General features: G+C 51.0%; 5 protein-coding genes across 5 annotated transcripts; 3 read left to right on the forward strand and 2 right to left on the reverse strand.

The window, feature by feature from the left end:
• Positions 1-330: 330 nt before the first annotated feature.
• M436DRAFT_80957 (glycoside hydrolase family 35 protein) lies at positions 331-3,619 on the forward strand (the record flags this gene model as incomplete). Its single annotated transcript, XM_013573362.1, has 6 exons — positions 331-671; positions 735-817; positions 867-1,154; positions 1,218-1,451; positions 1,485-1,674; positions 1,750-3,619. The coding sequence occupies 6 exons, from the start codon at positions 331-333 to the stop codon at positions 3,617-3,619; spliced, it is 3,006 nt and encodes a 1,001-aa protein (XP_013428816.1).
• A 231-nt stretch (positions 3,620-3,850) lies between these two features.
• On the reverse strand, positions 3,851-4,374 carry M436DRAFT_71951 (uncharacterized protein; the record flags this gene model as incomplete). The annotated part of the gene is made up of 3 exons (XM_013573280.1): positions 3,851-3,879; positions 3,933-4,180; positions 4,235-4,374. The coding sequence occupies 3 exons, from the start codon at positions 4,372-4,374 to the stop codon at positions 3,851-3,853; spliced, it is 417 nt and encodes a 138-aa protein (XP_013428734.1).
• Positions 4,375-4,781: 407 nt separating this feature from the next.
• M436DRAFT_44435 (family A G protein-coupled receptor-like protein) lies at positions 4,782-5,729 on the reverse strand (the record flags this gene model as incomplete). The annotated part of the gene is made up of 2 exons (XM_013573138.1): positions 4,782-5,001; positions 5,053-5,729. The coding sequence occupies 2 exons, from the start codon at positions 5,727-5,729 to the stop codon at positions 4,782-4,784; spliced, it is 897 nt and encodes a 298-aa protein (XP_013428592.1).
• Positions 5,730-6,859: 1,130 nt separating this feature from the next.
• M436DRAFT_44148 (DUF757-domain-containing protein) lies at positions 6,860-7,472 on the forward strand (the record flags this gene model as incomplete). Its single annotated transcript, XM_013573085.1, has 4 exons — positions 6,860-6,923; positions 6,982-7,266; positions 7,322-7,358; positions 7,412-7,472. 4 exons carry the CDS (start codon positions 6,860-6,862, stop codon positions 7,470-7,472), a joined length of 447 nt encoding a protein of 148 aa, XP_013428539.1.
• A 572-nt stretch (positions 7,473-8,044) lies between these two features.
• On the forward strand, positions 8,045-12,457 carry M436DRAFT_44512 (putative ABC transporter; the record flags this gene model as incomplete). The annotated part of the gene is made up of 3 exons (XM_013573157.1): positions 8,045-8,553; positions 8,609-9,284; positions 9,323-12,457. 3 exons carry the CDS (start codon positions 8,045-8,047, stop codon positions 12,455-12,457), a joined length of 4,320 nt encoding a protein of 1,439 aa, XP_013428611.1.
• Positions 12,458-13,163: the final 706 nt, after the last annotated feature.

Genomic DNA, 13,163 nt, shown 5'->3' on the forward strand with positions numbered 1-13,163 from the left:
CAGCACCAACCGATATTTCCCCTCTTTTTCCACCATCGTCACGTCGTATTCATCATAGGCGATGGAATTCTAGCCTGATTCATACCGACTAAGCTCTAGGATCTTCATACATCGGCTCATATAATGAAGCGAGAAGCGGCTTCCTTTATGATGCGCACAGGGAGGTTCACGACGATTGGCGGATAATATCGTGCGTGGTGCTTTCTTAATGTGCCCCTCTAATAACTTCACACTTTGCAAGAGAATTGTATTGCATAAGAGGCATCGGCTGTAAGTAGGTGGTTGTTAACCTTGACTCTCGATCCTTCAACTACATGTCTGCATTCCACGATGAGACTCTGCTTGCATCTCCTCGTTTACGCATTCTTTCTAGCTGTCCTCGCCCTTGCTACGGGTGATGGCTTGACCACTCAAGTTACCTGGGACCCTTACAGTCTCTTGGTCAATGGAGAGCGGTTGTTCTTGTTCTCCGGCGAGTTTGCCTATGAACGCATGCCCGTGCCGGAAATGTGGTCCGATATCTTCCAAAAGTTCAGGGCAAATGGGTTCAATGCAGTCAGCTTGTACTTCTTCTGGTCGTATCACTCTGCTTCTCGCGACATCTTTGACTTCACGTCTGGAGGCAAAGACATCCAGAAAGTTATAGATGCTGCTGCAGAGGCTGGTCTCTAGTACGTTTCCTGCTTGGTCGTGGACATGTGTGTTCGACATGCTGATCTCAGGCGCCTACGCAGTATCATTGCCCGCCCGGGACCTTATGCAAACGCCGAGACAAACGCAGGTGGTTTGGCACTATGGACAAGCGATGGTTCCGCAGGTACGATCGACACCCTTGGTCGGAATTTCAGCTAGCTAACTAGCACTAGGTGATTACCGGACGTCAGATCAAGCTTACTATGAAGCCTGGGAACCATGGATGAGGGAGGTCAACAAGATTCTCGTCAAGAACCAAATAACCGAAGGCGGCCCTATCATCCTCTACCAGATCGAGAACGAGCTACAAGAGACTGTACACAAGGCTGATAACACACTCGTGACCTACATGGAGCAGCTCAAAAAGAGTGTGAGAGATTCCGGAATAGTGGTTCCTCTAACGCATAATGAGAAAGGTCAAAGATCACAAAGTTGGTCGACCGACTACCAGGATGTAGGAGGTATGTATACTGGTAACCTTGAGAGGCTGTCAACCTTGAGAGGCTGATCACCCCTCAACACAGGTTCTGTCAATATATACGGTCTAGATTCATACCCAGGCGGTCTGAGTTGCACCAACATCAATACTGGATTCAACCTCGTTCGAAACTATTACCAATGGTTCCAGAACTACTCGTACACCCAGCCCGAGTTCTGGCCTGAATTCGAAGCTGGCTGGTTCCAACCGTGGGCGGGCAACTTCTACGATGACTGTTTGGCAGGCATGTCCAATTCTTGGGGTGGGAAATTCTCTGCTGGTATCAAATGCTGACTATCTTCTCCCCTCACAGAACACGATCCTGCCTTCGCCGATGTCTATTACAAGAACAACATAGGCCAAAGAGGGACACTGATGTCGCTCTACATGGCAATGGGAGCAACAAACTGGGGCAACCTCGCAGCTCCTGTCGTCTATACGAGCTACGACTACTCTGCGCCCATGCGTGAAACTCGTGAGCTTCAACTCAAGATGTCACAGACGTAAGTACAACATGATGGCGCCATTGCTTAATGGCCGCCCTTGTATCTTTGACAAATCAGCTAATATATTGTTAGCAAACTGATTGCACTGTTTACAAGAGTTTCACAAGATCTTCTCTACACCAACATGGAGAGTAATGGTACTGGGAATGCTGTATCAACTCAAGACATCTGGACCTGGGTTCTGAGAAACCCCAACACAACTGCAGGGTTCTACGTGACGCAACACTCGAAATCGAGCTCAAGAGCTGTTACGGACTTTTCTATAAGCCTCAAAACATCCTTGGGATCAATTACAGTCCCGAGTGTCCAGCTCAACGGTCGCCAGAGCAAGATTGTAGTCTCGGACTACCACTTTGGGGAACACACTCTGTTGTATTCTTCTGTCGACGTGCTGACATACGGCTTGTTTGACCGGCAATCAGTCCTTGTGCTCTATCTTGAGGTGGGCCAGATTGGTGAATATGCTTTCCCTGGAAACGTTTCCATAAAGTCATTCGGCAACATGAACGTCACAGCATCTCATGTCAAAGTCAACGGAACTGCGTCTTACACCAAGTTTGTGTACAAGCAATCAGCCAGTAAGACGATTGTCCAGCTGTCTAACGGTGTCTTGCTGTATCTCTTGGATGTGTCGACAGCCTGGTCATTCTGGGCACCACCCACTACCTTGGACCCTAATGTCGCTGCAGATAAACAGATCTTCGCGATAGGTCCTTATCTCGTTCGCAACGCCAGTGTTAGTGGCAAAGCTGTCTCTGTCAATGGCGACAATACCAACTCAACGACACTTGAAGTCTACGTGGGTAATGAAAGTGTTGATACTATCACATGGAACGGTCGAATTCTGGCTACGAAGAAGACGGCATATGGCGCTCTCACAGCTGATCTTACGAGTGTCCTCGACCGTAAGATAACCATTCCTTCTCTTACCAGGTGGCAAGTGGCCGATTGTCTGCCCGAAGTCGCCAGGAGTTACGACGATTCAGCTTGGACTGTATGCAACAAAACAACCACACAAGCTCCAGTCAAGCCACTGTCCGTGCCCGTTCTTTACAGTTCAGACTATGGATACTATTCTGGCATCAAAATCTACCGTGGCTACTTTGACGGCAAGTCAGTCACATCAGCCAATCTGACAGCACAGGGTGGCTCAGCCGCAGGGTGGAGTGCCTGGCTGAACGGCAAACTTGTCGGTGGCCATTCCGGAAACGCTTCTCTATTGTCAACATCATATGTACTCGACTTCACAGGAGTAACACTCTATGACAAGGACAACGTGCTGACAGTGGTCACCGATTACACTGGTCACGATCAGACTTCTACGGGCAAAGGCGCTGCAAACCCTCGAGGTCTTTTGGGCGCGGCCCTGAAGAGTTCTGGTAACACCACTGCCAGCTTCAAGAAGTGGCTCATTCAGGGCAATGCTGGGGGATCCGCCAACATCGATCCTGTCCGTGGACCTCTCAACGAAGGTGGACTGTATGGAGAGCGTCTCGGATGGCACCTCCCTGGCTTCTCTCCCTCAGGTAACGAATGGTCAGCCGGTTCTCCTGCTGGAGGGCTCAACTCCAGCGGCATCAAGTGGTATTTGACGACATTCGAGCTTGACATTGATTCAGATCTCGATGTCCCCATTGGTCTTGAACTTTCCGCACCCCCAGGAACTGTCGCCAGTGTCCAGATATACCTGAATGGTTATCAATATGGAAAGTACATTCCTCATATCGGTCCACAAACACGATTCCCCTTTCCACCTGGCGTCATCAACAACCAAGGCAACAACACACTTGCATTGAGTGTCTGGGCCGAGACGGATGCAGGTGCAAAGCTCGATGATGTTACACTGTTTGCCTATAATACCTACGAGACTTCGTTCAATTTTGCCCGGGATTGGAGTTATTTGCAACCTGGGTGGACAAGCGAAAGACTACGATATGCTTAGACGATGGAAACCATGTTGTAAGCAGGTGGTCGGACAACGACACGCAGCTAACTGCACAGTCAGAAGATGGTGTATGAGCAAGCGTGTCGGGTTGGAAGAAAGTCTGGTTCATGCTCGTAGTATCAAGCGAGGGGATAAAGCAAATAACGATGCAGCCATTGGTTCTCATTCTGGACTATAACCATTTTCTCACTCGTGGTGTTTCGTTCAACCTTGATATTGACTGCGTGATCAAGGTCCATCCAGGGGGTCCTCGTTGGCTGCCACAAGATGAGCTTAAAGTAAGACGTGTAAGTGATGGATATGCAGGAACCTTTGAGTATGCCTTCCTTGATCAGCTCAGCTGGCGAGGGTCGAGTCTGTAGGTGCTTCTCGATCGAGTCACGACGCATGGCTGCAGCAAGCTCACGCTGGTGGTTCTGCAGGGCAGGTGCAGCAGTAGAATCAGGCAGGATGTTGCGTTCGACCAGCTCATCCTTTTCTGAGCGTGACGCAATAGCTTTGTTCAGGCTATCAGTGAGCTTGTGACGTTGTAGTTGCTGTTGCTGGGCTTGCAGAGCTCTGGGCTTGATCAGTGGATCTCTTCGATACTCGTGCAGTGGGGGAAATTCTTACGGTGCAGCATTAGTATTCAGAAGAATGTGCTTCTCCCTGAGCTCGTGAGCTTCGGGCCGGTTCTGAATAGCCTTCTCCAGACTGTTGCGGCGCTCTAGAGAGATGGGGCTGGTGCTGGCAGGGGGCATTGCATCCGACATGGTCTGGTAGGATTCTTGTTGACTTTCGAAACGGTCAGACGAGGGTGATGGATGAGACGATGTACGACAGGTGTCGGGACGTGAGAGGGACTATAGACAAGGGAAAGAGCCAACGACTTGAGCTCCCTGCGCAAGCTCTAGGACCCTGCATGAGGCGTGCGGGGTTCTTAGCAAAGGTGTCACAAGTGGAACTGTCACGGTCAAAGAGCTAGCGGTAAAAACATCTTCAGCTGCATTATCATTAACGGCTAATATACACAAGTGCTGCTGCGGCGAAGCAAGCGCCGACCAGACAGTCGAGAATCCCGAAGACACTCTTCTTCTGATTCATGCTCCCTTTTCGAGACTGGGTCTGAATCATTCGTTCAATTCATGGCAGGAGTAGCATGGTTGCTGGCTCGAGGCGTCTATGCACCCTCGTCATCCTCACCAACACGGATAGCACCCTCGCTGCTGACACCGTGGGTCCAGAAGCCACCAAGCTCGACCTGAGTCTCGGGCATGCTCTGGTGGGTGAAGAGCAACCAGGCACCGAAGACGGGCTTGGCGAGCAAGTCAAGGACGGCGTAGGCAATGATCTCCTGGTCAACGGTCATCTTGCGGGAGCCATCGGCGATACCCCAGACGCTAGAATCATGTTAGAATGTGTGTCGTGAGCCTTGTTTGAGTGGTACTTACATAGGGTAGATGGTCCAGATGACAAGGGTGAAGCCGGCGATGGAAGCAAAGAACTTGCCGACCTTGCCGCCCTTGGCCATGGCGTTGGCGCGGCCGTGAACGGCGAGCATCCAGATGACGACGAGGTAAGCAATGCAGGCAATGGTGTACCAGCCCCACTTCTGAGGAGTGCCCTCATTGCCGTAAGCGGCGAAGAGACCAGTCAGAACCATGATGACATCGGCAACGATGGCCAAAAGGATGTGGCCACCGCTGAGACCGGCGAGCATGGCAAGGTCGAGGAGGAGAAGAGGGGTGGTCAAGCTCCAGTCGACGTAACGGGCCCAGTAGACCTGGCGGTAGACGTCGTGGGTGGTGTCAGGGACGTGGCGGTGCTCGTCAGTGACGGTGGTGCGGTGGTAGCTGATGCCGTGGCCAGTGGCCATGGCGAAGTAGGACAGAGAAGCAAAGGTGACGATGAGAGTGGTGATAACGTGGTAGACGCGCTTGGAGATGGGGGTGGTCCACGAAAGGCCAACAAAGACAATCATGGAGAGGAGCATCAGAATACAGACGGCCCACAGAGTGCGGGTACCGGTCTCGGTGACGGTCTGATACTCGGGGAGAGAGGGAACAACAGTAGGCAGAGGAGCGACAGAGCTCGTGGCCTTGAAGGCCTCAACAGGGTCGACAATCATGGCGGCGGCGTGGATTGTAGAGGAGTGAGTTGAGAGGGAGGAGAGAGGATGAGGGGGGAGAGGAAGAGGAGCAAGAGGGGGAGACGTTCTTAAACAAGGCAGCTGCGAGAGCTGCTGCCCGGTGAGCTCTGCTGCGCGCGGAGCTTTCGATTCGATCGCGCCTGCCTCAAGCTTGTTGAGATGACGTCGACACACATGCGATTGCTTCCTTCCCCACACGCAGCCACAGCCCGTGCTGTATCCATAGCGCGCTACTGTTTCCACCAATTCAAGGAACTCACCACCCGTTCGACAGAGCCAATCGTCCGACCCACAAGTCTACAAGCTATCAGAAAGCCTGTGAGCAGAATCGCACTCACGCTCCAACTGTCGCTACTCAGCCATGTCCAGAATCTCTTTGCTCCATGATGCTCGTCTTGCTCACATTCCTGCACGATAACCGACAGCCACACAGGCTCACCTGATGTCTGGAAAACAGGCTTCATGCAACACACATCGGCCGTTCTCCACAGCGCTTAGTTGAAAACTCGGTTGGTGACATTCATGACTTTGATAGCCTCCAAACCTCATTATTGGCTTCATATTAAACCTGTCATGGTTTCCGTACTTGTGCGTAACGAACTGTCACTCTCTCTACACAACACCGTCCATAGCTGGTCAGTTCTGCCTGTGTATACCAGAAGCTTGGCTGCTGCGAGCTTGAGTCAGTCGTTGTGGCTAGCGTTTTGAGCAAGTGAGTCTTCCAGGCCACATTTTAAGCCTCACTCTGTGCGGAGGATGGAAGATCGTTATCGTCGTCTCGGTGACTGTGCTTGCGCGACCAGCCACTTTCGAGTTCCTCCAATGGCAGACAGTGGTTGCAAACATGGTCGACAGGAGACGGTGGACAACGGCTCACTGATCGCGATGGAGATGGAAGATGGCAGAGCATGGCCTCGTAAGGATCGATTGCTGGCCAAAAGTGACGCGCTTGCCAAGGCGTGGGGTTCACTTCAAGATTTCTGAAAGTCAGAGTTCAGTTGAGAAAGGCTTCTTCCAGCTAACCAAGTCAACTTCATCGCGCCCACCGGACTCGGACCAAGTCTTCTATAACAGCCAACGAGCACACATCCACGAACAAGACAGCCGTCATGTCTCTCACTGCCGAGCAACAGGACAACTTCGAGGACATCGAGAAGCAGTTCGCCGTCAAGGGTGCGCAGCGCCGCTCTACCATTGCATCAAGCATGCCGTAGCTGACTGTCGTCGACAGCTGTCCAGCACATGACTACCTACTGGTCCATTCTCGAAAAGGTCCCCGGCTCTAAGCTACGCCTCACAAAGATCGACGACGAGATTTACGAGCACTTCAAGAAGGAGTTCCCCGACTACGACCCCAAGGCCACCATCAATGAGGACGAGATGAAGAGCAAGGCAGGCAAGGAGCGCTGGAGAAACTTTATCAACCAGTACGAGAAGAAGGTCGACGACTACAACTTCGGCACACTGTTGCGCTCCAACCCTGCCTTTGAATACGGCCAGGACGAGACCATTTTTGGTACCGCCCATCACCTTCCCTATGTTGCTGGAACCTAGCTGATCCAAAATTACAGCTGTTCGCATGCAGTTCTACGCACTTGAAATCTTGAGGTATGCTCTGGAAAGGTTTTGCATTGAGTTCATCTGCTTATGAAACTGGACAGAAATCGCGAAGGTCTGAACGACTGGGTTTACGAGAAAGCTCAAGGCCAGAAGTCTTCTTGAGCACCATGCCTATGACAATGACGTTTGCTAGGCGGTTACTGGTAGGATCGTGACTCATACCGACAGACCGTTACTCCGCTGCTTTGTGTGCAATCTGTTGCAAAGTAAGTCGCTGCTCGGTAAACGAAGGACCATGATTCCCGACCTACCTTGATGGTTTGATGAAATCACGACCAAGTGCCAAGGGGAGGAACAGTCGTGGTCGCATGAGGGCGACATGGTTCGGACGCTAGAATCTGCCACGCAGAACCCAAGTAAATTCGCGGTAGACTTTTACGGTCGGAGGACACATGGTTAACCAAAGGAGGTATCGTCTCGGAGAGGGCTAAATAAAGGGTGGTATCGCGGCCTGTTCAAAGCCAGAACAAGAACAATAGTAACGCGACGCATTCTTCACACCGACCGCCGCAACTACGCCACTGCATTGTACGACTAGGTAAACATTTTGCGGTTACTCAGGAATCGTTTTTTCTAGAACAATCGCAGCCGCCACGAATTTTGTACTTCGTTTTCGAGCGTTTCAGAGCGCTGTCCAACTTCTGCTCGCCTCCCCTTTCACCTCTAACGCTCAGATGCCCAGGATACCGAGACTGACCCGTTCGAGGGAGACTAAATCTACCCATAAGCAAGACGTTGCTGCCACAATTCCTCGAGATAAGGAAGTGTCGGCTAGCAACGTAAAGGAAGATGACGTGCAAGCAGCGCCGTGGAGAGCTCTGTTCTTCTTCACAACAAAATCACACCTGACATGCATGTTTGTCGGTCTCGCAGCGGCTCTCGCAGCCGGCGGTATCGCGCCAGCGCAGTCCTATCTCCTCGGTAAAGCTTTTGACGCTTTCACAAGTTCCAGCAGTCCCAGCGCTGTCCTTAAAAGTGTCACCAACTATACCGTTTACCTTGCTGCTCTCGGAATTGGTAGTTGGCTAGTGCATTTTGTGTTCTTCTCAGCCTGGCTTGCATTCGGAGAACTACAAGCCAACAGCGCCAGAGAACGGCTATTCTTGGGTATGTTGGGCAAAGAGATCGAATGGTACGATATGCGCAAGAATGGAGTTGGCGCAATGATCCCCCGGCTACAGGCGTAAGTATTACATTCTACTCACCTACAAAGTGGAGTAGTTTGTTAATGATAGCAGACAGATAAGAGACCTCCAACTCGCTACCGCACAGCCCTTCGGTGGCTTGATAACGTCTACCGCAGATGCCATGGCATCTCTAGGACTTGCTCTGTACACTTCTTGGAAGCTTACCCTTGTCATCGTTTCGACTGCTCCCGTCATCGTTATCATTATCGGTTACCTAGGGGCATCTATGCAACAATCAGTCAGGAAGCAGCAAGAGAAACTCACCGAAGCTCTCAAATATGTCAGTAACGCCATCAATGCCATCGAAACGGTCAAGTGCTTCAACGGTCAAGAGCATGAACTAGGTCAATATTCGTCCCGCCTCAAGGAAGCCGCAGGCTGGTACTATCGCGTTGTCAACGTCAACTCCCAGCAGTTCGGTTTCATGAGCTTCTTCACTTTGGCAATGTTCGTTCAAGGTTTCTATTACGGTGGTGTCCAAGTCGATCATCACGAGAAAAACACCGGAGATGTCATCACAACTTTCTTCTCGGCGATCAGCGCCTTCCAAGCCATCTCTAGCATCCTGCCACAGATGATAGTACTACAGAAAGGAAGGACAGCGGGATCGACTCTCAGAGCTGTTATGGCGCAGATTGCGAGAGGGTCAAACGCTTCGCCGTTGCCCGAACTTGTGAAACCAAGCAGATGCGAAGGCAATATCGAGTTTCGAAATGCAAGTCGATTTGTGCGTGTGTAGTTTCGTTGGTACTAACCGCTTCACAGGTGTCGTTTGCGTATCCGGCCCGTCCTGATCGGACCGCTCTGAAGAATGTCACTTTCTCTATTCCGGCACATGACACTACATTCATTATCGGAAAGAGTGGGTCCGGAAAGAGCACGTTCGGCCAGTTGCTTCTGAAATTCTACCCAGCAGCTTCGGGACAGATACTCCTCGATGGGCTGCCCATAGATTCCTTGGATCCCCTATGGCTCCGGAACCACATCACACTTGTTGAGCAGCACAGTATGCTGTTCGAGGATACTGTTTTCGAGAATATTGCCATTGGAACCGAGCGTCCCCATAGTGTCACAAAAGAGGCAGTAATCAGCGCTGCCGAATTTGCTCTCTTGTTGGCAATGATCAATGACATGCCTCAGAGGTTTCAATCCATGGTTGGAGCGAAAGGCGGCACCATGAGCGGTGGACAAAGGCAGCGAATGGCTCTCGCCCGAGCATATCTGCGAGATACGCCTGTACTCCTTCTGGATGAGTCCACAAGTGCATTAGATCAAGTCAGTCGTTCACTGATGATGGAAGCGATTCGACGATGGCGCCGCGGCAAGACGACTCTGATTATCACCCATGATATCACACAAATTCTCCCCGATGATTACGCGATGATCCTTGAAGATGGTGGACTTGCACAGGAAGGCTACCGTAAACACATGGAACAAATACACGACTCGCCCTTCCAAAGATTTTTGTCCACTGTTACGGTTCCTCCGCCAGATTCTCTGGAAGTATCAGAGGATATGGGGAAAGAGCCAGATACAGATACAACGTATCAGAAAACTACAGATGACTCATTGGAGGCTCACTTGGACGCTGGTGAGAACCCGCGGTATTCTTACCTGCCGGCACTCTTCGCGACTAGTCATACGAAAGCAGCGTTCAGAGGAGCATATGGCTTTGCGACACCTTTAGGCGAATTTGGCGCACCAATCTCTCAAGTCACCTCTGGACCGTCCTCACCCATGTCCAGCGGTAAAGAATCTACTACCTCACACAAACCACAGACTGGTGAGCCGACAAATCCAAGCAACAAGGAATTTACCGGGGGCCAGAAAACAAACAACAGGAGGTCTGTAGCGCCTGAGCTTCTGGACAAATTTATTGAGTCGACCGGAAATCTGGCTGCCCGCGCTCGTCTCACATTGGGAAACTCGAGGCGAAGACGTCTTCCATCCGATGGGTCTATACCTGCTGTCACTGGTAGTATTGAGATGCAACCTATATCAAAGCACAAGAAGAATGAATCACTCGAGGACGGTCGGCAGGTATTCTCCCTGCGGGCTATCCTAGGCACTGTCTGGCCTAGCCTCGACTGGTACATGAGAGTCGTTCTCGTCATTGCTCTGATTGCGGCCTCCATCAACGGCGCATGTACCCCAGTGTTTTCCAGCATCTTGTCGAAGCTGATAGGAACTTATGGAAAAGGCGACGACCAAAAACATATTGCTGTGATCTACACTGTCTCGATTCTTGGCATCGCGGTTTTGAGCGGCATAAGCAGCTATGTCATGCACGTGCTCTTAGAATACGCTGGACAGGTATGGGTCAATACTATGCGCGAAAGGTCCCTGGAACGCATCCTCGACCAGCCTCGCGATTGGTTCACACACGAAGAGAACTCGGTTTCGCACGTGATGGAGGGACTAGATCGGCATGCCGAAGAGATGCGAAATCTCCTTGGCCGATTCGCATCATCTCTCTATATAGCTCTTGTTCTGAGCGTCGTCGCCTTCGTCTGGGCTTTGACCTCACAGTGGAAGCTCACTCTTATCGCGGTCGCTTTGGGCCCTTACGTGTATTTTGTCACCAAATCCTTCAGCACTATCAGTGGCAATTGGGAAAGAAGAAGCAACGACGCTGCTGAAGCTGCAGGATCGATCTTCACTGAGACATTCACCAACATCAAGACCGTACGGGCCTTGACTCTTGAATCTCATTTCCGGGAGAAGTACTTCCGCGCAACTAGGAGCACCCTTCAGGTTGGCTTGCGTCGTTCTGTCTACATAGGCTTTTTCTTCGGACTTTCTGATTCTTCTGGGATCTTTGTCATGGCACTCATGTTTTATGCTGGTGCGAGATTGATACGAGATGGTGCGAGCTCGACGAAAATCGTGGAAGTCTTCATACAACTCATCTTGGCAATCACGAACGTGAGCCTCTATCTGGGTCTTGTACCACAGATAGGATTGGCAAAGGACTGTGCGTCTCGCCTGCTGCGACTTTCAACACTGCCAAAAGATTCACACGAGCATTTTGGTAATACACAGATCACATCGATCGGTGATATTGAGCTGCATAACCTCACTTTCTCTTATCCTTCCCGTCCAGATCACACAGTACTCAAGAATATCAATCTGCTTATACCGGCGGGAGAAACCACTGCACTGGTCGGATCATCGGGGTCTGGGAAATCCACTATTGCAGCATTGCTTCTGAGCCTTTACACAACTGCAAGCGAGGTGTCCGAAGGCAGCGGAAAGACACCGGACATTATGCTTTCTGGTCGTGACCTGAAGCACATCCACACTCCAACATTGCGTTCGTTGATTTCAGTCGTGTCACAAACACCAGTCTTGTTCTCTGCGACGGTTGCGGACAATATCACATATGGGCTACCACAGTCATCGCCTTACAGGAACAAAGCATCCGTTCGTCGAGCTGCAGCCGCAGCTGGTATTGATGAATTTATCATGAGTCTCTCACAAGGCTACGAGACACTGATAGGTGAAGGCGGTACCGGACTTTCTGGTGGACAGGCACAGCGAGTAGCGATTGCTAGAGCTTTAATCAGTAGACCAGCGGTGATGATCCTAGATGAAGCAACATCTGCTCTCGACGTCGAAAGCGCAAACCTAGTCCGAGATACGATACAAGGCTTGGTTGAGCGCGACGGATCTGGCATGACTGTGCTCATCATCACACATAGCAAAGACATGATGAGAATCGCGAAGAACATCGTAGTACTTTCTCAGGGACAAGTCGTTGAGCAAGGAAGCTACGAGGGATTGTTGCGCAGGAGAGGCGATTTCTTCCACCTTCTGAATGGAGGAGAGTGGGCGGATGAGCAGCCGGAGAAGAAGGATGACGCTGCTGTCCGCGGTTTGTCGGGTGTCATAGGCTGGTGAACTTGTAAATCAAGAGCATAAGCGAGCGTTGCACTGTTGTCTGAATTGTTCTCAGATGCTTTTGTCCATAGAATCAACAACAAAGACACAGCTACACAAGTACACCACAAAGAATTAGACTATGCAAAATCTGGACCTTCGCTGAGGTTTACACTCAGCCCCCAAGAGCTTGGAAATCATGCCGACATGGTCTAGAGAGTGGTGAGATGGTGTGATGATCGACCCATGTCTCTTGCTTAAATCCGACGAGCTCGCACCCAAGTGTGGAATCCGGGTATGTGCTTCGTGCTGTCACACAAATGTTTGCCGATATAAAGTGCCACGTCTCAAGGATTGCAGGCCAGCGGAATAACAAAACCATGTAGATGGTGCCGGGGTGCCGTGTAGCGAACTTTTGTTGAAACAATCGTGGCAGTACATAAGATCTTGATGCCGATCCAGCACGGCAGCAATCATGCAGCGTGCCGGTAGCCATGAACTTGAATGGACATGGTTCATGCAAAAGGTCATAGTCGCGAGACGTTCTTGTACCGCTATGAGGCCCGAGGCACGCTGCGTGACATTGTGTATACCGAGTGCGACGAGAATTTTGTTTCAGATGTGATGCCCTAGCTAACATGTCAACCCAGGCGTGGCGTTGAAGCTGAGGACAGTGGCCATCGATGGAAGGCGTGCAGTTAAGCTCTGCATCTTAGGACATGGTCAG

Source organism: Aureobasidium namibiae (genome assembly GCF_000721765.1).
Source record: "Aureobasidium namibiae CBS 147.97 unplaced genomic scaffold scaffold_6, whole genome shotgun sequence".
NCBI lineage: Eukaryota > Fungi > Ascomycota > Dothideomycetes > Dothideales > Saccotheciaceae > Aureobasidium > Aureobasidium namibiae.